This window comes from Triturus cristatus, chromosome 6 (genome assembly GCF_964204655.1).
Source record: "Triturus cristatus chromosome 6, aTriCri1.1, whole genome shotgun sequence".
NCBI lineage: Eukaryota > Metazoa > Chordata > Amphibia > Caudata > Salamandridae > Triturus > Triturus cristatus.
Window position 1 is genome coordinate 226,223,141 of NC_140589.1, and position 25,042 is coordinate 226,248,182.

General features: G+C 43.7%; 1 protein-coding gene across 3 annotated transcripts in view; it reads left to right on the forward strand.

The window, feature by feature from the left end:
* Positions 1 to 25,042, forward strand: part of OPN5 (opsin 5) — a 501,550-nt gene that overhangs the window by 452,981 nt on the left and 23,527 nt on the right. For all 3 annotated transcript variants that reach the window (XM_085610579.1, XM_085610580.1, XM_085610581.1), the window contains exon 6: positions 7,129 to 7,370. In XM_085610579.1, coding sequence (XP_085466705.1) covers positions 7,129 to 7,370 — 242 coding nt within the window. The remainder of the gene's footprint in view (positions 1 to 7,128; positions 7,371 to 25,042) is intronic.

Below are 25,042 nucleotides of genomic sequence, written 5' to 3' on the forward strand. Positions count from 1 at the left end.
TACACATAGATATACCAGAATTCTCCATCCGGAAAAATAGTACAGTTAGTTTATAATCAATTTGATTCAAATTCTTGCAATGACAGTACCTGAGGAGAGAAAGAATAGAGAGCAGGTACAGAGTATTAACCCTACAGTTATATTTACCTAGAATGGTGTGAGGACCCCGACATTAGAGTGTCAAGGATTCAGGACAGGTTCAGGACAGGGAAGGTGACCTCTTCTAGTGTAACGCCAGTGTTACGCCCCTCTCTGGTACTACTCTCTCCGGCTCGGGCTCGTTCGGACCCCTTCCTAAATGCGCCTCGTTAGTTGTTCCGCGAATTTCCCTAGTGTTGGATTCTTCAATCAGATTGCAGCAAAATCGGGCAGCATCTCAGCATAGCATCAGCATCTCGTAGGTCAAGTGTATCTAACTATCTAGAACTCACCTCTGTTATACCAGTTCAAACGTATGATCCACCTCCAAATGTTTCAATTCCATGTACACCCGCAATTTGATTGGGCCAGGCAATGGGGTGAGGACATCACACCATACTAAGTGCAATAATTTTCTTTAGTTCTATTGTCTAATTCCCCGCCCCTTAATTTTAATACCCACAACCTTTATTCCCACAAGCATTTCATAGGTGGATCAATAAATTTGTAATACAATGTTTCAAGTTCTTCCCCTGGTAGGGTCAGGAGTTGATCTTCCCATGTCCTTGCTGGGCACATAGATTGGCAGTCTCCCAATGACTTCATTGGTTTCAGAACAAGGAGGTTGCGCGCATGCGTAGTTGTCACAAAGGATAGGGAGATCGGTCACCCTCCAAGGCCCAAATGCGAGCTATTAATAAAGTCAGAAAAGAACATGTTAGAATACAAAATTAAATGAATTCACTGTATACCACTTACTTCTACTCTAACCCCATTTACTTAATATTTCTTTAGCATTAATAGGTTAGTAAAACTTGCATAGGTTAGTTTCAGCACTGCATGTGCATTAGTGCGATAGTTTCAAGCAGTCCTATTAAAAGTTATTGCGCTGCTGCAAAGATTTCCCCCCAAGCGACAGAAGACGTCATACTACGTAGATGTAGTAGACGCATGCGCAGAAGAGTTCCCGCGTTTTGGCGGCCATTTTAGGACACTCAGGTTATTCATTAGTGAAGCACATAGAAAAGCTTCCCCTAGATACAATATGTGAAATGTGGTGCAAAATTAGTATTCACGGACAGGTTGGTTAAAATGTTATAAGTTATTCAAGAGAATTGCATATGAGCACATTTCTTTTTTATATGAAACCTTGCTCCATTGCATGGGCTTCCTATTATCTCCTTCAATATACCTTGCGCAATCATGGAATCGATCACACTTGTGATCCCTGCCACTGTCTCCAGGGTCAGGGTCTATTGGGGCATTTTCGGGAAGTCTGCATTTGGCTTGATTTGTACACGGACTGGCTCAACTCCTGGAATCAGCCCTTTCTCCTCCCCCATGAAGTTCAACACCACTGGAGAGACAGTGTCTCTCAGACCCAGCGGCATGTCCTCCACTGTCAGTATGGGAAACATGTCTATGCAGTGATTCTGATTTGATAACTTGAATGCAATGTCATCATCGTTAGTTTTCAGTTCAATTCCCTTTGGCGTGCAATAAATGGTACAGTTCAATTTACACAAGAGATCACACCCTAACAAACAGACTGGACTTGAATCGCACACCACAAATTGGCGCCAATCCTGGAAGGCTCCAATTTTCACTGGTACCTCCTCTGTCAAAGGGTTTGTCATTCTGTCATTGGCAACTCCTACAACTTGAATTTATATTCCCAAGAGGAGTAGGTTTGGGACTAATGCAGATCTCACAGCAGAACGGGTAGCACCGGTATCAATCAAGAATGTAATGGGATGACCTCCTACATCTGCCTCTACATACGATCTACTCTGGGCAGCCTCTAAGACTGCTCCAAAGGTATAGTCTTCCTTCCCCCTCGGGCACCGTCATTGTGACAGGTCACGATCAAGTCTGTCTAATGCTTCCATAAAGGGCATTTGGTGGTGCGCACGATTACTCTGTGGAATTCTTGGAGGTTGTGGCACTTGCACTAATTGGTTTTGGCTTTCCCATTGTAGGATCTTGGCCTTGTCATGGCGTTTACCACTTCTGGCACTTGCACTAACTCTCCCTCTTGCATCTGATTTGCTGGATTTAATCAACACTCGCGCTTCCAATGCCCAATTTTGTGGCAAAAAAAGGCAAGCTGTCCTTTTCTTTAGCATGGCAATGTCTATTCCTGTTTTGGGGTCTATAGGGACATCTTACCTGTCCAGAGTTATTCTGGATGTTCTGAACCCCTCCTTGGGTATTCCCCTGATTCCAGCCTGTGGTTCCCCCATTTGTCTGGGCCTGATGTACTCTTTGTGCATTCCTCATTTGAACCAGCATCAACTTGTCCTTTATCCTACTTTGTTTGGAATCCACCTCATCACTGCAATACCAGGCATACCGTAAAATGTAATTCACTGACTTATTTTGCCAGCAAATGTTGCTGGATCATAAAGCTAATATTTGGTCTCAATCCCATCACAAATTTGGAAAAAAACTGCTTGATGTCTTTAGGGTCAAGAGTATCTAACCCACTGTATTGCTTGAAGGCTTGCAAAAGCCGTTCATAATAAGAATGTACTGATTATTTAGTTTCCTGGGTTGTTTGATATCTTGTGGGGCTATTTCGGACCATAACCATGTAATCACTTGTTCAAATTTTGTAATAACCAAGGGTGAAGGACCATAAGTTATAGGATCCCTCTCTGATTCAGCAGAAGGCCAATCAATAGCAATTTTACAAGCGGACCATAATTTACTGGGAAGCACAGTGTCAAACAACTTACTCAGATCTATCCACAACACCTTCGAGATCTTGACAAAGCGATCATCTTGCTTGTATCATTCAGCAGGCTTCTCCCACAATCTAGGAAAATCATTTGTGAACATGGCTAGATAACCCCCTACTCCAAGGAACATGCACATACCCTCCACTATGCACCTCTCACAGTTGATAAGCCTCAACTCCTGATGTTCCCCATCCTGGCGGTGGCGTTTCTCTTTTCACCTTCCTAAGGCTCTTTTTCTGAACCACCTTTCCTCCCATTTGTAAAGCGTACTCCAAGCGTGTATCCCTATAATCAGCTCTCGAATGTGTGTTTTCAAGCCTGTTACTCTGTTGTCTTCCAGTTCCTGGTCACTGTAGTTCAACCTATGGTTTCCTTGCAGCATCTTCATTTAAGACAGATCTACATCATATTTTTGAGCCAATTCCGACAATTTCTCAAGTGCATGTCTCGCCTTGCGGGTGACATCCTTTGCCACAAACAATAACTCATCTTGCTCATAGGTCTCTATCCTCTCCAAAAATTGTATTTGAGTTCACTAAGGATACTGAGCATCAGGTACTCAAACCAATACATGTTCTCTAAGGATCCCCACTCAACGGCAAGGGGGTACTAGATTCCACAGGCATCAGAGATGGACTGTTTACGTTCTTGATCCCATTCCCTCCTATCCTGATTCTCTCCTCCAACCCTGACTGTTGCTGACTAGGGTTTCCCACTGAGTTCAGGTCTTGCACAGAGACTACAGGTTCGATGGTGACTGGTCAAGTAAGGGCTTCTGGTAACTGTGAAGGAGCATTGACCCCGCTTGACTATGCACTTCCCAAAACAGATATTCCTGTTCCTCCTACTCCCGGTGATATCCTTCCCACTATCCCTTCACTAGAGCCTGTCTGGGATGTTGACACTCTTTCTGTATACCCTGTATTCACCAGTTCTCGCCTTCCTTCCTCTGAATGTGGATTGTAAGGTGGAGGACGATCCTATAATAACCTATCCAACAAACTGTCATCCATATCACACCCATCATTTTCATTTTCTGCTCCGTTACTATCCTGAGAATTTTGCTCCCTCACCAGCATCGGGTACAACCTGACTCCCTCAATTGTGTCTATTCTCCTTCTTTTAATTTGTGCGTCCCATCGTGCACCTGATAATCTTTCATTGCCTTCTTCATATCTCCACCCATCTAATGCCTCAAACTGTGATGAGGCCACAGCACAGACATCACTCCTTTCTACTGATACAACACATCCAATCGAAATGAACCATAAGGTGGAAATGCCAAAACCCCTTCTATTTCAGTGATATTATGCCAATTTTGAAGCAAAATTATAGTATGGAGTCCTTAGTTTGTCACCAGATAATGTTCTGGAGTATTCTCGGGCGGTGCTTCTTCACTTCACCCACTTGAGTAACAATTCCTTGATCTCCCTTGAACAAATCCTGCAACACCCCAAAATATCACATGATTGGATCAAAATTTCCCCTCGATAGACAAACCTTTTTTAGTCACAACTTCCTGATGACTCCGAACCAATCCTAGTGTGGTGTTACACCAACCAACCTATTGCAGCGCAGCACGCTCTGTCATAACTTTCCCTCCCCACAGCAGTTCACCCTCCTTCATAATTTCTCAGTCCATGTTCACTCACACAATCACAACTCTGTAATTGTGTGCCTTCTTCAAGATCGATAGATTTCAATCATCCAAGAACATTCACACATAGCGATCCTTAACCTGTGCTGGTCACCTGAATTACACAAGGTTTACCTCACTATTCCCACACGTCACATTCACACAAAGTTCCCTGTCTTAGGTGGAACTGCTGATGACCTCTCACTACAGCTCCTGAAATCTGTGGTCAGACAATCACATTAACTCGGTGTCTTCTACACCATTCAATATATCCAAGGATCTTAGGTCACTTTGAGGCCTGAAACTCAGATCTGAATCCTTGGACCACATCTGGCCCAAAACCACATTCACTCAACTCTCACACAAACTCTGCCAGACCTCACGCAATCACATCACTCCCGCAATGTACCACACGACGCATCCATATTGACACTCACTCCTCCGTTCACAGCTGTTTTCACCACACTGTCAAACTCCGTTTGTCTCCGCCAAAGTCCATCGCTCTCTGCTCTCGATCATTGGGCTCTATTTTGGGGTTCTAGGTCTCTTTTCTAGACTTTATGGATTCTCCCTCCACTTCATGTGAGAACCATCTTACTCTGCTACCAACTGAAAGGAACTGAGTTTCCACATTCTAGATGCGCTCTAGAACCTCGAGTCGATGGTTCTTTTTCTCAGTATGGAAGCGTGGGGGGGGGGAGAAATTATTAGCAGGTCAATCATTTAAATTCTAATGAACTATGTCTCTAAAGGATCACAGACTACCCAATAAGTTTAGTTGATTTATTACAAAGCCAAAAATAACTGGACATACAGGCCCCTCAAGATGAGGGTGTAGAAATACATTGGAACTAATACAAAGCCAAATCTGCGGATGAAATTAAGGTGGTGCAACATACACAAGATCATTAGTTCGAGAATCAGGATACAAAATATTACGGAGGAAACGTCTAGGTTCCCCTTCATTGAAAGTTTGTGGGAATAAAGCATTAATCTGTCCCTACACTAGCACTAATGTGACATCCCTACATAGCATTTTCCACGGCAATATCAGTTAAGGTGTCAGCGTGTGAAGCCTTCCTAAAAAGTCTCCCCACATTAGTTGGGTTGAGCAGCATAAAGCTACTATGATATATCTCACTCTAAGATGTTCTTTCTCTCAAGGCAAGCCAGAAGTCCCCCTGGCACTTTCTCTAGCTATGATACATCAATAGTACAGGTCGTATCCCAGGATCCTTCTCGAGTCACGCCATCCAGTCAGTCCTCCTCCTTATAGGAACTTTTCAGGGGGGCAGCGATGCTGCCGTGCCTGGTGAGTTGACTTTGATTCAGCCGCTGCCAGTACAGGTAAGAGCGGTGGAGCTGGGTGGGGGGGGGGCGACGAGGAAAAATTATTTATTTATTTAATTTTCCCTCATGGTCATCTGTTGAATCCCCTCAACCCAGCCCCACAGCTCTTACCTGCACGGGCCATGGCTGCCTTGATTCCCAGGCTCTCTCCGATGAGAAAGTACTCCACTATCAGTATCAATGCTCAGTGTATCCACTTCTCTCCATGCCTAACTCCTAAAACAAAGATATTATTCTAACTAACAAGGATGATTCTTCCACCTTCAACAGAAACGTGAAAAAGAACAAAATCCAACATGCACGTAAAATTCAAGTATTAAATCTAATGCGAGAACTTCCCGGGAAAATGCATTTCAGGCCTACAGAATTTGGCTAACATAAGAAAGATGGCACATAGGCGTTACGAAGTTGCATATAAAATAAACACCTTTTACTGTGTACTTCTAAATTAACATGCAACATAAGCACAACAAATACATGAATAATTGTCAGCGGTATACACAAATTCTGCACATTAATGATTTCAGCTAGTTTCATCTAGTTTCGACGTTGATTTCTTCACGTTTACATTGAAATATCCCTAATACACCACGATTCAAGTTCTAATGTCTCAGGTTAATACAATGAAAGAATATATGTGGGTTCCGACTACTCATGATTATGATGCACCACAGCAAAAGAAAAATAAGTTTTGCGCTACATCACATCTGAGACAGAAAAATCAAGCTGACAGTAAGTCTTCAGCCGCAGCACAAAGTTGGACTTTTATTTAGGCCAGGTAAATGTGGATCACGTCATGGTATTCATTCGTATAGAGGTGACAACCATTTACTTTCCCCTTCTTTGTGCGCCCTAGATGGCAATAGCTTTCAGAACTGATAACTGGGGTTTCAGGGATAGGTTAATAAATGTTTACTGACACCCGACACTGTCATTTGTAAAGTCACATTTTGGCTCTTTTAAAAAAAAAAGACAGTTCGTTGAATTTCAGGCTCTTATTGTCAAATCGTTGTGTCAATCCAAAAAATAATTTTGAATGTTACAGGAAGAAGATTTCACTTGATAAAAATTGGTCTCAATGCAAGATGGTAGCATCCCTGTCGTGGTCACTTTTAAGGTTACTGCGCTGTACAATTTATAGCGTATTAATGAATAACTGACAGTGTTGTAGGGGCATACTTTATGTCTCAACCAATACATCAAATGCAGATTCTGTGACATTTGTAGTTTACCTTCTAGTTGTATTCTTTATTCTCCCACTAGGTGGCAATGTTGATATGCGCAGGATTTCTCATCGCTTGGATCCCGTATGCTGTTGTGTCCGTGTGGTCAGCCTTCGGAAAACCAGACTCAGTTCCGCTCTACTTTTCAGTCGTACCAACTTTGCTAGCGAAATCAGCCGCCATGTACAACCCGATTATATACCAAGTGATTGACTGCAAAAACAAATGTGGGCGCATGTGCTGCGGCTTCCATGGAAAGAAAAGCGAATCAAAGAAATCCAAGTAATTTTGCGTTTAGTATTTTACCATTGATAAGTGTGATCAGATGTATGTATACAGCATAGCTGCCAAGGTTTCAGAGTGCCTATGTGTGACATTTTCATAGTTTCAATGTACTTACTTATGAGTGACATACAAGACTAAGAGTGACGACCAAAATCATGCACTGATGTCCATGGGTACAGACAAAAATCAGAAATCGCACTCATTTGAGCAAAGAGAAGCTCGAACTCTGCAGCAGGTGCTTTCGAACCTATGGTATCTAAGTAATCAGCACTCTCCACCGAAACCTCAGCACAAGATGCAGCTGACCCACAAGTAACAAAGGGATCTCTGTCACAAAAGCAGCAACCCTCTGAACTATGCACATAAAATACAGTTCTGTAAATGCTGGTGGACAGTAGACTTTCTTTGCAGGAGGCTCCGTGCTACTTCATGGTGGGAGTCAAAACTGATAGTAGCCATAACTGTGACCTCTTTCCAGCGGGAGCATTAATCTGACTTTTGGGTAAAATCTACACTATATAAAACAGATTAAAAAAAACATAAGTAAATAGATGAAGAATGAAATACTATCCAGGAGATTGCTTCGCCAGAGCACAATAATAATCTTGACCGGTATAGGTTTTTGAAGGACTCAAAGAACAGAAAAACAATTACAGTGTGAGTGATTAAATTAATGTTTTTTTACATTGGAAACTCAAAACCAATGTTCTCCTAATGGTACAACATGCCCTGATCAGCCGCGGTCCGTGCAGGTGACAGCGTTGAGGCGGCAGGGCCGCGTGGGGGATGTTATTATTATTTTTAAAATTTTCCCTCAGCATCGTTCCTCGAAATCGCCCCCCCCCCCCCCCCCACACGCGGCCCCACCGCTGTTACCTGCATGGACCGCGGCATGGCATAACAGAAATGCTAATAGTTAAGCCTGCCGTAGTTTCCCCATGATGACAGTGATAGGACCGGATTCTTGCCTACCTTGTTCTCTCCAAGAATCCACTCAGGTCGCCAGGATCTTTTTATCTGCTAAATAGTGTAGAGGGGAGGAAACCCAATTCTTAATACGTATCACCAGAATAGAATCTCATTTAAGAAGAACCACTGACTCCGAATCTAAAAGGTGAAGGATTTTATTACAACCAAAAATAACTGCACATACAGACACCTCAGCACAAGGTGAAGAAGATAAATGGGCACTAAAACAAACGCAAGTCTACGTAAGAGTCTCATACGACTCAAAACAAAAAGAATAACCAACTCTAAAAGCATAAGAAATGCAATGGTTAAACCAATGTCTACATTAGGAATCATTAGCCTAAAAGAAAAAACAGTTAGTCTATCCTTACTCTATCTCTAAGGTGACATCCCTACCTAACATTTCCCTCCCAGGCAAGAAAGTAAAAAGGTGTCAGAAGTGAAGACTTCCTTAGAAGTACATTCACCGAGTCATAGTTCGTTCTAAGATGCTCCTTCTAGCGTCCCATCTAAACCTCATCTGCTCAACCCTCGGGGCACTGTCCCTAATACGAAATCCCAAAAACGTAGAACACGCCCTTCGACACACCTCTTCAGCCAGCTCTTCTTCCAGTACTTTTCCAGCGAAACTTGTACCCCATCCAACGACGGTTAGCTTGATCTTGGGTCCCAGGCACCTTCTCCACCGAAAGTATCATCCGTAAATTCCAATGTACTCCCCTGTTGGCTTCTCGTTCCATCCTAACTCCTAAAACAAAGACCTAGTCTCTCTAACGAGCTAAATGTCCTTGCACCTGCAACAGAAACATGGGAACGAAAAACTTTTCTCTTCTCTAAGATTTTCCATTTTCCTGAAACCCAAAGCCTTTACCAAGGGAAATCATTTTCGGCCTACAACGTTAGCTAACATAAGAAATGAACAGGCCTTTCTCTTTAAACGTATATGCGATCAGGCCTTTACATTATTAAACACATTACTAAATCACACATTAAGCATTAGTTCATTATTCTTTTAAACGTAAATAAGCTAAATAAACGTGCGACTTTAACATGGCACACGTTAACCTAACACGTTGCATTACATAAATCAAACATTACGCATTTACTAAATACAATTGCAATGCTCTACGACATTCTTTTCTTTATGAAAATCATGGTTACATTTCTAATCACCTCTATGTTAAACGATTCTAGTAATACAATTTCTATGTCATCGCTAAACTAATTCGAATAATATGTGGGTGTGGACTAACAGTGATTATGATGGACCCCTACAAACTTCAGAATAACGTGGTGCTCTATCAGTTCCCCCCTTCGATGACAAATGTCATCAAACCATCACACAATTAATTCCCTTGGAGAAAGAACCAACCTAAACAGTACTTGTCGCCATCCTCCCCCGTCGGAATCTTTCCATATCCTTAATATTCTGGTATTGACTGTCCTGCAGTCTAGCCATCCGCATCTCACTCGCTCTGAGAGCTCTTTCAATTCGGTTTGCTCTATACCACTTATACGCTCTGATGAGACCCCACAAACAGATCACACAAACCACAACAATGATAAGGGGTTTTAGCACGAACCCAAGGAACCCTTTTCCCAAATTCGCAAACTAATTTCACACACTACCAAATCCTTTACCAATATTTTCCCACACACTCACTTCGGTCAGATCCCCAATCTCTTGATGAATCGTAGTAATGTTGTCTATATATGTCTCCAGATCCTTGCTATTGTCTGGAATATACATACAACATTCCTGAACCTTCAGTAATTTACAGACTCCGCCCTCTTTTGCTAATAATACATCTAAAGCAAGGCGTTTCTGCAAAACCATCGTCCTTATCGATAACATCTCTCCATCCACCAATATCAAAGACCTTGCTGTATTCATTGACAACTCATCAACCACAGTCGCCAACCTTCTAATCTTCACCTCATTCAAAACCACACCCAAACTCGGTATTATCGCTCCAAAGACATCACCAATCACTGCTCCTGCACTCACAGCTCTCTTGGCTCAAGAATGATGTCCAGTCTCCAAAAGCTCCAAATCTTCTGCATGATAAATTTTTGGGAAAGTAATGGCAAAATAACATGTACCATACCAATTCGCAGGCAACCTCACATAGGCATTTCTCCCACATACATAATACACAGTTGGAATCACTTGCACCGAGCCTTGCAAAAAGTTCTTAGCTGAATCTTCCATAGTGAAGACATGATCACACGTACTTTGTCCTACCGAAACCTTTTCATAGAAGGTCTGTGGACGTCTCACACACAACTTGCCCTTTTGCACCTGGTCCAATGCTATGGGTCCATAACTCCCCTTAGATCTGTGTAATCTCTCCTCGTCAGTCCAATCTACTGGACTATCTCCTGTATTTCGTGTTTGCGTTAGTTTTCTATATCTATCTTCTACTTGACATATGAACTTCTTCTCTTTATCTGACAATGAACATGTCAAATTATGTCGGTGAGCATAAGCCGTATCCAGTTACAAAGACGGTATGAAATACCTCTGGAGTCTGTCTTCCGATTTCTAGTAATCGTATTTATTCAAATGCTTGTAAGCTGGAACCTCAGGAAGTACTGCATCGTAATTGGAAAAGAAATACTCAAACTGACCTCTTTCGTAAAAAATACCAAGCAACAAACTACAAGAAATTCCATATTTTAGTGGAAGGTGATGGTATCTAATACCCTCATCTACTGAAGAAGGTAGCTGCATGCACACATAACAGTCTTTCGCATCCATCGCATCAACATACTCGTACAACAACTTTGCATACGCATTAAGCTTGAAATCACTTCTAGACAGGTCTATGTGAAATCTACGACTCTCTTCGATTAGTAAAGCTCTTTTAGCTCCTATAGTAACCTCCTTTTGGCTAGAAGTGGTAGGTGTAGGTGTTCCCTGTACCTCCGCTTCCTGCTCATGTGAAACGATATACGAGGCTATAACTATTATGGCTATAGAAACTATTACCAACCCTATGAGTATACCTATCACTAATTTAGACCTACGGTGACTATTTCCAGCATCTACCATCATGCAAAGTTCTTGGTTTCAGCAACAATTAAGAGTCTCTTTTCTCCTCCAGATATCGCTTGTCAACCAATTCAAACGATACTTCAAGAGCTGGAAATCCCCTTGCAACTTTCAGTTCCCTATTTACACAGTTCACAAAAAGACTTCTCTAGCCCTCTTTCCTCGTCTTGACGGAAAGTCCCTACATTTATTCTTCTTCCACTCGGGCCTAGGTTATCTTCTTTAGACTTTTATGTACAAGAAAGTTCACCTTCAGTCCAAAATAAGATCAGCTCCCAAGATTTCTAAAACATGCTGCAAAAGTTCAAGACGAAGTACCACTAATTCTTGATGCGGTGGTACATTGCCAAAGGTTGGAAAGACCGACCTCACCAGGATCAGCTCACGAATCTTGCTCAGAAGTGGTGGATTCGGAATAGTGAGAGTCAGTATTCCTTCGATCTCCACCCCTGGAACCAGCAGCAGCACATCCACTTTCAGGTTCGGAGAATTGCCGACCAGCGTCAAGGACCTCAGTCTCCCTGAGCTCAACACTCCTGGCATCAGTAACAGCGTATGCCCACTCTGGTGAGGCGTACCTTTGACACAGCACTCTTCTCCTCCTGGACCTTCTCAAACCACCTTGAGCTTGCTCTCCGTCGCTCTGTTCAAATTCAGATGTTTCAGAAACTGGGGTAAGATCTCTTTCAGGTGCCAATCTCAAGTTCAGCCGTCTCTGAGTCATGGGCCAAACCTCTTCTGCTCCTGCGGCACCTCTGCTCTCCCTTGGGGTACCCTGTGCACTGCTTCCTCTTTCGAATGAATTTGACTGTACTCCACCCACAGCAACACTTTCTCCGTCTGAGTCAAATTTGGGGCTTTGATTTTCACAGCCCCTTTCAGCTCGATCTAGTGCACAACCAACTGCATCAGAAACCCTTACAGCTTGGCTTTCCCTCTCAGATGTCCCTGCCACCTCAGCTGGATTTTCATTCATGAGAGGGACTGTATCTTCCAAGGGTGCTGGAACTCTGCGAGTATGGGAGGCATGCACCCAGTTCGGCAGTCCCCCACACTTTACTGCTGTGTTCGTGACCAGTATTACCAGGTACGGGCCACGCCAACGAACATCCAGGCAACTCTTCCTCACGTGCTTGTGGACAAGCACCCAGTCTCCCGGGCACAAGTCGTGGCACAGGTCACTTTGCGGCTGGAACAGTTGCTGCTTGCACCTGCTGGTACACAGAACGGACTACATCAGCCAGTCCCTTACAGGGTCTCGTGAGGTGACAACCCCATTATCCTATCAGGAACACTGCGAAGGCTCATGAGGACCAAGGGCAGTGCGTCAGGCCATTTCAGGGATGTCGAAGAACACACTTTGGCCATCCGTGGTTTCAAAGTCCCATTAACTTGTTCCACAATCCCAGAAGCCTCTGGTCGATAACTGCAATGCAATCTCTGATCCACATCAAGGCAGCACAGAGCAATTTCATGATCTCACTGTGGAAGTGTGTCCCTCTGTCCGACTTCCAAGAGGTCGGAAATCCGAACCTAGGGATAAGTTCCCTCAACAACAGCTTAGCTACAGTGAGTGTGTCGCACCTACGTGTTGGGTAAGCCTCCACCCATCTTGAAAAGACACATACCACAACTAAGATGTACCTCAACCCATTACACTTCGGCATCTCGATAAAGTCCAACTGCATTCTATTGAAAGGCCCTCCCGACCTCCCAATGTTACTCAAAGTTACGGCAGTTTTCTTTCCTGCATTCATCTGCTGACATGTAACACACCTCTGACATACAGCTTCAGCAACCGCACAAAACTTCGGATTGTACCATGTTTGTCTGAACACTCGCACCATGGCGTCTCTACCAAGATTTACTGCACCATGTATCAATCTTGCCATTGGGTTCAACAGATTTTCCGGTAGCACAGCTCGTCCATCACTCGAAACCCACACATCAACATCTCTCTTCTCACATCCTGCTTGTATCCAGCTATCTCGTTCATGATCAGGAACCTCATCCTGCAATCGTTTTAGTTCCTCCCATGTATCGGCCATGGCTAACGTCATGCTGAGCTCGGTTCTTTCTTGGCTTTCTCCAGTGTACCCTCCTGTGAATATGCATCCTTGTTCTGCACAGAACCGGGCAACTTCAGCCGCATAATTATTTCCCAGGGAAACAAAATCACTCCCTTTGCTGTGTGCTGAACATTTGACAACTGCAATTTCCTTCGGACATTGTAATGCTTCCAACAATTGTCTCACATATTCCCCATTTCTAATGGGCGAACCTGAAGATGTCATAAATCCTCTCTGTGACCACAACTGTCTGAAATCATGAACCACACCAAAACCGTACTGACTGTCAGTGTAAATCGTTTTCCGTATCTGATCAGCAGCCAAACAGGCACGGGTCAAAGCAATGATTTCAGCTACCTGTGCAGAGTGTACTCCTTCTAAACAAGCAGCTTCAACAACTCCAGTGATGGTACATACAGCAAATGCTCCTCTTAATCGGCCAACATCGTCTCTTAGACATGAACCGTCTACAAAGAAAATTTAATCAGGATCAGGGAGCGGTTCATCGACAATGTCTGGTCTCGGTTTGGTGCATATGTCAGTCAAATCGAGACAATCATGATCCTCACAATCTTCACCATCTGCATTTGGAATAGGCATCAATGTTGCGGGATTCAGAACAGAACACCTCTTCAAAGTCACATTTTCTGATGCAAGTATAAATTGCTCATAACGTGTCAATCAATTATTTGTGAGGTGCTGTGTTTTGGTCCTCGTCATCAACAGTTCAACAGATTGTGGCACATAAACTGTAAGTGGATGTCCCATTACAATACTCTTGCATCTTTCGATACTGACACCTGTTGTAGCAATGGATTTGAGACATCCGGGCAACGCAGAAGCTACTGGATCTAAGGTAGCTGAAAAATAAGCAACTGGTCTACGGACACCTCCATGGTTCTGAGTCAGAACTGACAATGCATAACCTTCTCTCTCGCAACAGAACAATGTGAATTCCTTGTTGTAATCAGGCATCCCCAAAGCTGGAGCGCTACACAGGGCTTCTCTCAGCCTGAAAAATGACATCAAACAGTCATTGTCCCATGGTACCGGATCACTCACATCCTTGTGCGTCAGCCGTTGTAAAGGCTTCGCTTCAAAGGAGAAGTTGGGAATCCATTGGCGACAGTAACCAACCATTCCCAAAAACATTCTGACTTCTCTCTGAGTGGTGGGCACAGGCATGTTCATAATAACCTCAATGCGATCTGGTGACACCTTTCTCCTGCCCTTCTCAATTCTGTGACCCAAATACTGCACTTCACTCAGACAGTACTGCAATTTATTCAGGGACACCTTGTGTCCATTCTCAGCCAAATATTCAGTAAAACAATGGTATCAATTCTGCAAGCATCTTCTCTTTCTGAGGCAACGAGCAAATCATCAATGTATTGCACCAGAACAGAGTTCTGCGGCAACACAAGACCTTCAAGATTCTTCTTCAGGATCTGATTAAAGATCGATGGACTCTCTGTATACCGCTGTGGGATACGACACCATCTTAACACACGGTTCTCTAGCCGGAAAGCAAAAAGAAATTGGCTTTCCTCATGGAGTGGGATCGAAAAGAATGCTTGACACAGGGCAATCACGCTAAACCACTCAGCTTCACATGGAATTTGGACAGTATCACAGAAGGATTCGGTACCACCAGACAACTTGGAACAACTATCGTGTTGACCTTGCGCAGGTCTTGTACGATACTAAATTTCCCATTTGGTTTCTGTAGTCCCATGATAGGTGAATTACATGGGCTACCCATAATCTCTTTCAGAATTCCCTGCTTGATCATAGACTCAATTACAGGCTTGATCCCTGTAATAGTCTCAGGTGACAAATTATACTGGGGTGTCCTAGGGAACTCTACATTCGGCTTGACCTGAATCTTCACTGGCTCTACACCTTTGATCAATCCGATCTCTTCTCCACTGAAGTCCCACGCATCAAGTGACACAGAGTCCCTCAAGTCAAGTGGAAGTTCCTCCACTGTCAGCGCTGGGTACATTTCTATGCACATATGCTGATTTGCAACCTTAAAGGTCGCGTCATCATCTCTTGTCTGTACTTCAACTCCCTTTGGTGTGCAATAGATGGTGCAATTCAACTTGCACAACAGATCTCTTCCTAACAGGCAAACGGGACTCGAGTCGCACACCACGAACTGGTGTCGATCTCGGAATGTTCCTATTCTCACAGGGATTGACTCTGTCAATGGGCTAGTCATTCTCTTATTTGCTACGCCAACAACTTGGATCGATTGTCCTGAGAGGGGTAGGTTAGGGACTACTGCTGATCTTACAGTAGACCGGGTAGCACCAGTGTCAACCAAAAAGGTGGTAGGGTGACCATCAACATCTGCTTCTACAAATGGTCCCCTCTGGTCTACCTCCAAGACTGCTCCAAGTGTGCAGTCTTCCTCCGCCCTCAGGCACCGTCATGCCAACGGGTCTGGACCAAACTCCTCACTCCGTTCGAACAAAGGCATCTGTTGATAAGTTCGGACTTCCTGCTGAACATTTTGAACCCTAGGTGGCTGAGGAACATGCACCTGCGGAATACTAGTCCCCCCTTTCACCATCCTAGGTCTAGTCACTGTGGGAACTACTTCAGGTACAGGTACCCGAGTTATTTCTACTTCTTGCTGCACCTGATTTATTGGGTTCAAGGGACACTCGCGTTTCCAATGTCCAACCTAGTGACAAAGATGACACGCAGTGGTCTTTTCCAATGTTGCCACATCCATCCCTGTCTTGGGATCAACTGACTTTGGTCTTCCCTGATTCTGGGCATTCTGATTTCCTCCTTGGTTATTTCCCTGCTTCCTTCCTAATGTCCCTCCACCAGACTGAGCTTGAACCGTTTGCATCCGGACAAGCATCAACTTATCCTTCAATTTCCTGTGCTTTGATTTGATCTCATCACTACAGTACCTGGCATACCGTAAGATCTAATCTGCAGGCTTATTCTGCAGCAAATCAGATGTTGCTGAATCATAAGACTAACTTCTGGTCTCAATCCCAACACAAACTTTGAAACAAACTGTCCCATGTTTTTAGTCTCTAGGGCATCTAATCCACTGTACTGCTTAAAGGCCTGTAAGAGCCTTTCATAATACTCATGCACTGTCTCTTTTGGTTCTTGCACTCTCCGATCTATCTTAACCCAATCAATATCCTGAGGTGAAATTTTTGACTTTAGTCATATGAGCACTTGCTCAAACTTCTTCATGACTATGGGTGACAGACCATTCGAAACAGGATCTCTTTTGGGCTCTGAAGTTGGCCATTCAACAGCAATTTTACATGCAGTCCATAAATCACCTGGAACCACAATATCAAACAACGTATTCAAGTCAATCCACAACACCTTTGAGATCTTGACAACCCGGTCAACCTGCTTATACCACTCGACGGGCTTCTCCCACAAGCGGGGAAAGTCATTCGTAAATGCAGCCAAATCACCCCTACTCCAAGGCACATGCATGTATCCTCCATTCTGTACTTCTCGTAAAAGGAAATTTCCTACATCCACCATCCCCCTACCTGGAGGTGGCGTCTCTCCTATCGTCCTCTGAGAACTCTTCTTCTTAGACCACCTTTCTTCCCATTTGTCAAGCATGATCCATGCACGCATTGCTATAATCAAGTCCTTGATGTGGGACCTCAATCCCATGACCCTCTTCTCTTCCAATTCTCGGTCGCTATACTGTAACCTATGGCTTCCCTGCAACGACTTTGTTTTGGAAAGATCCACATCGTACCTTTTGGCCAATTCTGACAATTTCTCATGCGCAGTTCTTGCCTTGCGAGTCACATCGTTTGCTACAAAAAGTAACTCATCTTGTTCGTACATGTATGTCCTTTCAAGAGGCAAATTTCCACTTATTATTTCATCTACTTCTGCTTTCAACCTTACAACATCTAACATTATCCCTTTCAAGGCTCCCTTCAGTATCTCTCGACAAGCTGCCCCATTCCGTTCATCGTACTCGCATTCCTGTTCTTGAGGTCTAATCCCTTCTGTCATACTCCTGGAAACGGAACGATTTCCTAAATTGCCTTGTTCACTTTATACAGTTCTCACACTCTGATTCTGATTCCTCACTGGCGGTGCCCACATCGCAAATCTGATCTTGACTCAACCAAAGACCTCGATCTCACTGACCTCGCATCCACCTGTCCCCTAGAGGAGTCTGCGGTGGCTGGCAGTGGCGTACTCCATTCTATAGGTTTTGGAGTCTGCTCCATCCCATTCACTGATCCATTTACCTCCACCACACTCCTCGCTCCTACAGCTGACTGTACTAGACTCCCAACAACTCTCTTGATCTGGATCGTAAACTGAGACAATGGGTCCAATGGTAACCGGTACCTTGAGAGCATCTGGTAACCTCACACCTCTCCCAACCTCTGTGTTAACTACGGGCTGATTTTTTGTGCCCTCAGTTCCCATCAAGATCTTCCCCTCTACTCTCACCTCTGACTGAGTCTGTAATACACTAGTTTCTTCTGCTTGAGCCGACTTCTCTTCATAAGAATCTGGATTGTATGGAGGTGGTCTCTCAGACAACAACCTCTCTACTAGACTGTCATCTGTATCACTGTCATCGTCATCCACACTCTTTGCCTTAGCGCTGTCTGTCTTTACCAGTAACGGGTACAACCTGTCTCCCTCTATCGTTTCTACTCTCCACCTTTTCTCTTGTGCATCCCACCTCGCATACTGGAATGCCTTAATTGACTTCTTCACCCTTTCTTGACTTCGATCTCTTTTCCTGTCATGCGCTGCTCTGATCCACGCATGCAACGCCTCAATCTGAGTTGGTCTCGGCAAAGGTCGTAACAAAGACATTACAGATTTCAACTGATACAACACTTCCAACCTGAAGGAGCCATATCGTGGGAAAGCCAATTCTCCCTCGCCTTGGGTCATTCTATGCCAATTTTCAAGCCAAATTATAGTATGCAATCCCACATCTCTTGCCATGTAATGCACCGGAGTATCCTCGGGAGGGGCTTCTTTTCCCCCTCGAGTAACTACATGTTTATCACCTCTATATAATTCTCGGAAAATCTTACAACATTTCATGATGAACACATTTTTGATCGCACAATGGTTTCGTTCACTTCCTGATGTTAATCCACCAATAGCAGCGTGACTCACACCAACCGACCTACCGCAGCGCGACACCTTCTGACGTCACGCTTCCTCCGCTCGCAGCAGTTCCCCTCCTTCACATTTCACGTCTCACCCTTGCATTTGTCCCAATCACACGCTGAAGTAATTATCTGTCCACAAAATGACCGGACAATCACTTTTCTGACTGTCTCCAACAGTCTCTCGAAATTGTCGACCTCAACTGGCAACTGTCTGTCTGCGAAACGACCGGACAATCGCCTCAACTGATAGGTTTCAATCACTCAATGTTCCATATACAACAACCCATGACCAGCGTCGGTTACTTACACACATTCGCACCCCCTACCTCGGTCCGGGTAATCGATGACGTCTCACGATCCCCTTTCGGTGGTCAACAAAATCTACCTTGGGTGTCTTCTACACCACAATCACTTAAGCTACTCGTCGAGCCTAAGAGTTTCCTGGGCTGCGTGCGCTCACAGCCTAATCTCACAATCACTCAACACTCAATCCAACTCCGCAAGACATCACACATTCAAATCAACACCGCAATCTACAAAACATCTCACCCTATTCATACTTACTCCTCCACGAACTGTTGCTATCCGCTGCACCGCTACTCTCCATCAATCTCCATCAACCGCCATGGTCCACAGCTCACCATCCGATGGGTCAGCATCACTTGACTTCTATGGGCCTCTAAAATCTCTTATCTTGATCTAGATCTCCCCTCACTATCAGAGATAACCATCCTACTCTGCTACCAACTGATAGGACCAGATTCTTGCCTACCTTGTTCTCTCCAAGAATCCCCTCAGGTCGCCAGGATCTTTTTATCTGCTAAATAACGTAGAGAGGAGGAAACCCAATTCTTAATACGTATCACCAGAATAGAATCTAATTTAAGAAGAACCACTGATTCCGAATCTAAAATTTGTAGGATTTTATTACATCCAAAAATAACTGCACATACAGACACCTCGACACAAGGTGAAGAAGATAAATGGGCACTAAATCAAACGCAAGTCTACGTAAGAGTCTCATATGACTCAAAACAAAAAGAATAACCAACTCTAAAAGCATAAGAAATGCAATGGTTAAACCAATGTCTACATTAGGAATCATTAGCCTAAAAGAAAAAACAGTTAGTCTATCCCTACTCTATCTCTAAGGTGACATCCCTACCTAACATTTCCCTCCCAGGCAAGAGAGTAAAAAGGTGTTAGAAGTGAAGACTTCCTTAGAAGTACATTCACTTAGTCAGAGCTCGTTCTAAGATGCTCCTTCTAGCGTCCCATCTAAACCTCAACTGCTCAACCCTCGGGGCACTGTCCCTAAAACAAAATCCCAAAAACGTAGAACACGCCCTTCGACACACCTCTTCAGCCAGGTCTTCTTCCAGTACTTTTCCAGCGAAACTTGTACTCCATCCAACGACGGTTAGTTTGACCTTGGGTCCCAGGCACCTTCTCCGCCGAAAGTATCATCCGTAAATTCCAATTTACTCCCCTGTTGGCTTCTCGTACCATCCTAACTCCTAAAACAAGTACCTAGTCTCTCTAACGAGCTAAATGTCCTTGCACCTGCAACAGAAACATGAGAACGAAAAACGTTTCTCTTCTCTAAGATTTTCCATTCTCCTGAAACCCAAAGCCTTTACCAAAGGAAATCATTTTCAACGTACAACGTTAGCTAACATAAGAAATGAACATGCCTTTCTCTTTAAACGTATATGCGATCAGGCCTTTACATTATTAAACACATTACTAAGTCACACATTAAGCATTAGTTCATTATTCTTTTAAACGTAAATAAGCAAACTACACCTGCGACTTTCACATGGCACACGTTAACCTAACACGTTGCATTATATAAATCAAACATTACGCATTTACTAAAATACAATTGCAATGCTCTACGACATCTTTTCTTTATGAAAATCATGGTTACATTTCTAATCACCTCTATGTTAAATGATTCTAGTGATACAATTTCTATGTTATCTCTAAACTAATTAGAATAATATGTGGGTGCGGACTAACAGTGATTATGATACACCCCTACAAACTTCAGAATAACGTGGCGCACTATAAACAGACTGGCTCCCATTAACAACGCCCTAAGAAATACATGCATTTGGCACTGATTTTCTACTCAAGTCAATCAATCTCGCTCCTAAATTAGGTGCTCAATGAAGCATTAAGGACTAGTGATTTGATTCGGTAGGAAGTGTGTAATGAGCCTCGCGCATTCCTTTATTAGTGTGATAAAAGTCTGAGCTTCACTAACAGTTGAACGGCAAAAGGCATTTCACATACGTTTGACCACGAATGCCAATTTGGTACCCATAACTCATAAAACAAAATGGAGACTATGTTTTCATTTAAATTCTCTGCCCTGTAAACTACTTGGAAAATTATACAATGTTTTCAAGTTGGTATATGCTATAAATATATTCCTGATCAATTGTCTGGTTTTGTATTTTAGTCTTTCAAGCCCATACACTGGTGAGGTTTACTTGAAATGTTTACATTATCTCTGGACACATATGGAAAGGATGTCTGCTACAGGTCGATCCCGGAGTTATGGGAGAGCGTGGTTTCAGAGAGATGTCCGTCTCCTGGGAAACTCTAATTCAGCACAGAGAAAAAAGAATATTTTGTAAAATATGGTTTTGAGCAAACCTGTTTTGGCACTCTGTAATGCGGAACTTTAACCAAGGGTATCCTGCTTGTCGGTGCTTTCCCCTCGAGGTCCTAGTTTTACTTTGCCGTGCACGAAGGAAAAGGAAGTGTGCATGGCGCTATTCCCTGCTGGAGGCCCCACCCTCACTCCCATTCTAGTAACAATCATTTTAAATGTCAGCAGCAGGTTTTATTACATTGATTTGTTACTTACTGGAGTCTCCGAGAGTCAGTCAGGCTCTGACTGCCTGGGCAGGACACCGCAGCAGCCGAGGTCAGAACTAGGAGATGAGTCAGGTGGTCGATTCTCGAACACCGGCTTCCTCCTGTTTAACTCAGGGCCATGCAGGGTGCTCAGCACAATAGCGATTAATTCCTGGGTGACTGGCTGAGGTGAGGGACATTGATCATCCTGCCACAGCATGTGCCAACAAGACACTGCTCCTCCTCAACGCACAGTGGGGCATGTTTATAAGCGTCTCTTTTTCTGACGTGGTGGCGATAGGGGCTTGCCTTATTTACAAGGCAACATTAAGCCTCTTAACCTCTTCAGTGCCCCGCCCTTTCCCCGCCCTGTGCCGGGCGTTGCATTAGCGGGCGGGGTTCATGACGAGATAGTCTCGTCATGGGCACAGCGCAACCGCGCTCCATGACGAGACCATCTCGTCATGGGCACTGAAGGGGTTAATGTGGCTTAATAAAGCTACCTTGTAAATAACAGAAAGGTATTTCCAAAACTGAATTACTTATTTCAATGTGAACAGATCTGTAAAAGAATACTTCAAACTGGTGTATGCTTCTTAAAACATAAATTTATATTGCAACAATATTAAAGGGCACAAAAATTCTATATATATAAACATATATCAACACAAAGTGGCTGAGAGGTAGAGATTTGTTGTTGTTGTAGTTGTCTCATTGTCACTAATGCGGTCACCTATTCCAAACATTATGTACAAAAGGAAAATTATGACTGATTATACAGAAAACAAATCCTTTAGTGAATAAATGCACAGAGGAAATAGATGTAAATGTCAGCTGATGCTGACCGTGGATGCAGCAGACCGCCGTGCGGAGCAGTGCCCGTCTTTTATTATTAATTGAAGTGATCAGCCACACCAACACTTGATAGTCCCTGTTTCAGTGGACCACTGAGGAGTGAATGCCCCCTTGATCCTCACATTCATGAGACCTTGTGATTAGATCTGTGTCACCGCCAGCTACTCAACAGCTGTGACTTCGACCTTGAACTCGTTTTTATATAATTAGACTACATTAATTACTACAGGCTACGAATATAGCCTTCTTAGGGTCATTCAACATATGAATTTACAGTCCTGAAGATGGTCTAGCAGATGCCTTCACTATATAGACCGAAACGTGGACATTTAGGCCTATTTCCCCTGTGCATTTTTTCACTAAAGGATTTGTTTTCTGTCTAGAGCTTACCACTGATGATTGCTCAAAAACATGAAAATAAGTAGAGAAAATAATCCCTTGCAGGCACGTTTACCCGTTTATTCGTTACTTACCCAAGCCTTTAAGGGTCTATTGGGTTTCCCACTTTTCCCTTTGCTAGCCTTGTAAATAAGGCACCCTTTCATGCTACACTTTGTGTGAAAGGGGCGGGCTAGAGGTATTGTGGTGGGCGTTCCACCACAACACCCATTGATTTTGATGCTGCCCCATATTTATAAGGGTGGCGTAAATATGGGGCAGCGCCAAAATTAAGACCTGGGAAAGCCTGGTGTTACAATGGCACAACAAGGAGAAATGTTTAATTTCTCCTCGTTTTTCTTGTTTCTGTGTGTGCTGTGTTGTGCAGCAATCATAGAAGCAGCAAAAGACCTTGATTGTTTATGTGCCGGAAGATGTCCTTTCCTGCAAATAAACAATCATTAAACAAAATTATGTTTTACATCTTCTATGTGTGCTGCATTAATCAGCACACATATAAGTTAAAAAAAGCCATGTCAGATTGTTTATGTGCAGGAAGGGACACCTTCCTACACATAAGCAATATTCCCCTGCATCTCAGGTACCCTTGCACCATGGTGAAAGGGTGCCTGCGTTGGCGCTAGGTGGCTAAATTAGCACCAGTCCAGGGGGAAACACAGGGTTGTACCGTATCCTTGTAACTACGGCGCAGCCCTGCATTTTAGAGTGGCGGAGCACGGCGTTAAGCCAAGGAGGCCAATGTCGTGCTCCTCCACTTCTTCGTAAATATGCCCCAGTGTGTCCACTCCACGGGGGACCGGACACGACCCGGAGACCAGCCTCTCACAGAGAGAGAGAGAGGTGTCACCAGCATGCCGAATTCCAAGCCCAAAGGAAAGAGGTCACTGACTGGGGGTGGCGCCAGTTCAAGTTGCCAGAAAACAGCAACACTCGCGTCACGTGCCAAACCCCAGATATGCACATAGTTCTGCTGGCAGGCTACATGACAGAGTCAGGGTCAGAAAGTTCTGGTAGCCTGGCTCTTAGATGTTGCTAATGCAGTCAGTTTAGCCCAGCCCCACCGCTGCAAGAGCCCGAGAGAGAACATAAGACAGCCTCAGTCTGAGTCATTGCATTCAGTCAGAGTTCTATCTGACAGGGGCATTTGAATCAGGACGGGGAACGGATCATGGTCAGGAGTTCACCTAGGCTGAGTGCCAGCAGATGATCAGGCACTAATGCGTGACTATGCAATTTAATGCGGTGATGCGGACCACCATATTTAAATGCATTAGTCTAATGTGTGATGTGCGTTACTTGGCGGACTGATACAGATACGGTGACAGATATGCAATTTTTGCAGAGTGTAGAAAATTAGAATTTCTAGTCATTTAGTATTCTAACTAAGCACATTTAGCTGCATCAGTTGTGCGTCCTCCCCAGCCAGGTTACTCGTAAATAAATAAGCCACTCAAGCTGCTTGGAAACTTCCTTATGCATCAGGCTGTAACAGTGAACTCAACATTCTAAATATGAACGCTATTCCCTACACCCGAACACTTTTGTCATAGTTCTACAGAGCCCATCAGGAACTAAAAGGGTCCCGTTATCGCTAACTCACAAGTCACTACATTAGTCACATGAGTGTGGTCAGACGTGAATGTTACAGCTGAGTCGGTGTACCTTGTTACTGGTAGGACAGAGGTCTAGTGTGCATTTTCTGTGCAGTTTATGTTATTTGCATCCAGTTGTGGGTTCTTACATGGAATCCACTATAACTAATTGATTCTTAGAGCTACACTCTTGAAAGTGACTTTCAACCAGCCCTTGCATTGTAGTTAGTAGCACTGTATGCTGGAACTTCTAGGCTGATACATTACATTGGAAAAGGAACAGTACACGTCTCGTAATGCTTAATGCTGCTGACTGAAAATAGACTTTTCTGGCTGCATAGTATTGGTTCTATTAATGTTACAGAGGTAAATATTATGCTATCTCGCATTTTACTGTATTACCAGCAGCCACTAAAAAACAACAATCACCACTTCCCCCTTATGTGGAAAGATGCAAGAAGAATAAACTAATAGGAATAGCACTAGTTCTGAAGTTGCAGTCTTTGATTCGCACTGACCTCTTTCATTGATGTGAAGCACACTAAAGTTCATGCTTGAAGCAGAAAAGTATGAAAAGTAACAATAAATGCCAATAGCAGTAGGACAACTTCACACTTGTTTTCTGCTGACAGATTCAACGTCACAATCCACTGTGTTGTTCTCTAGAAGGGCCAGTCGCAGGCATAAGAACTAAGGAAAAAAA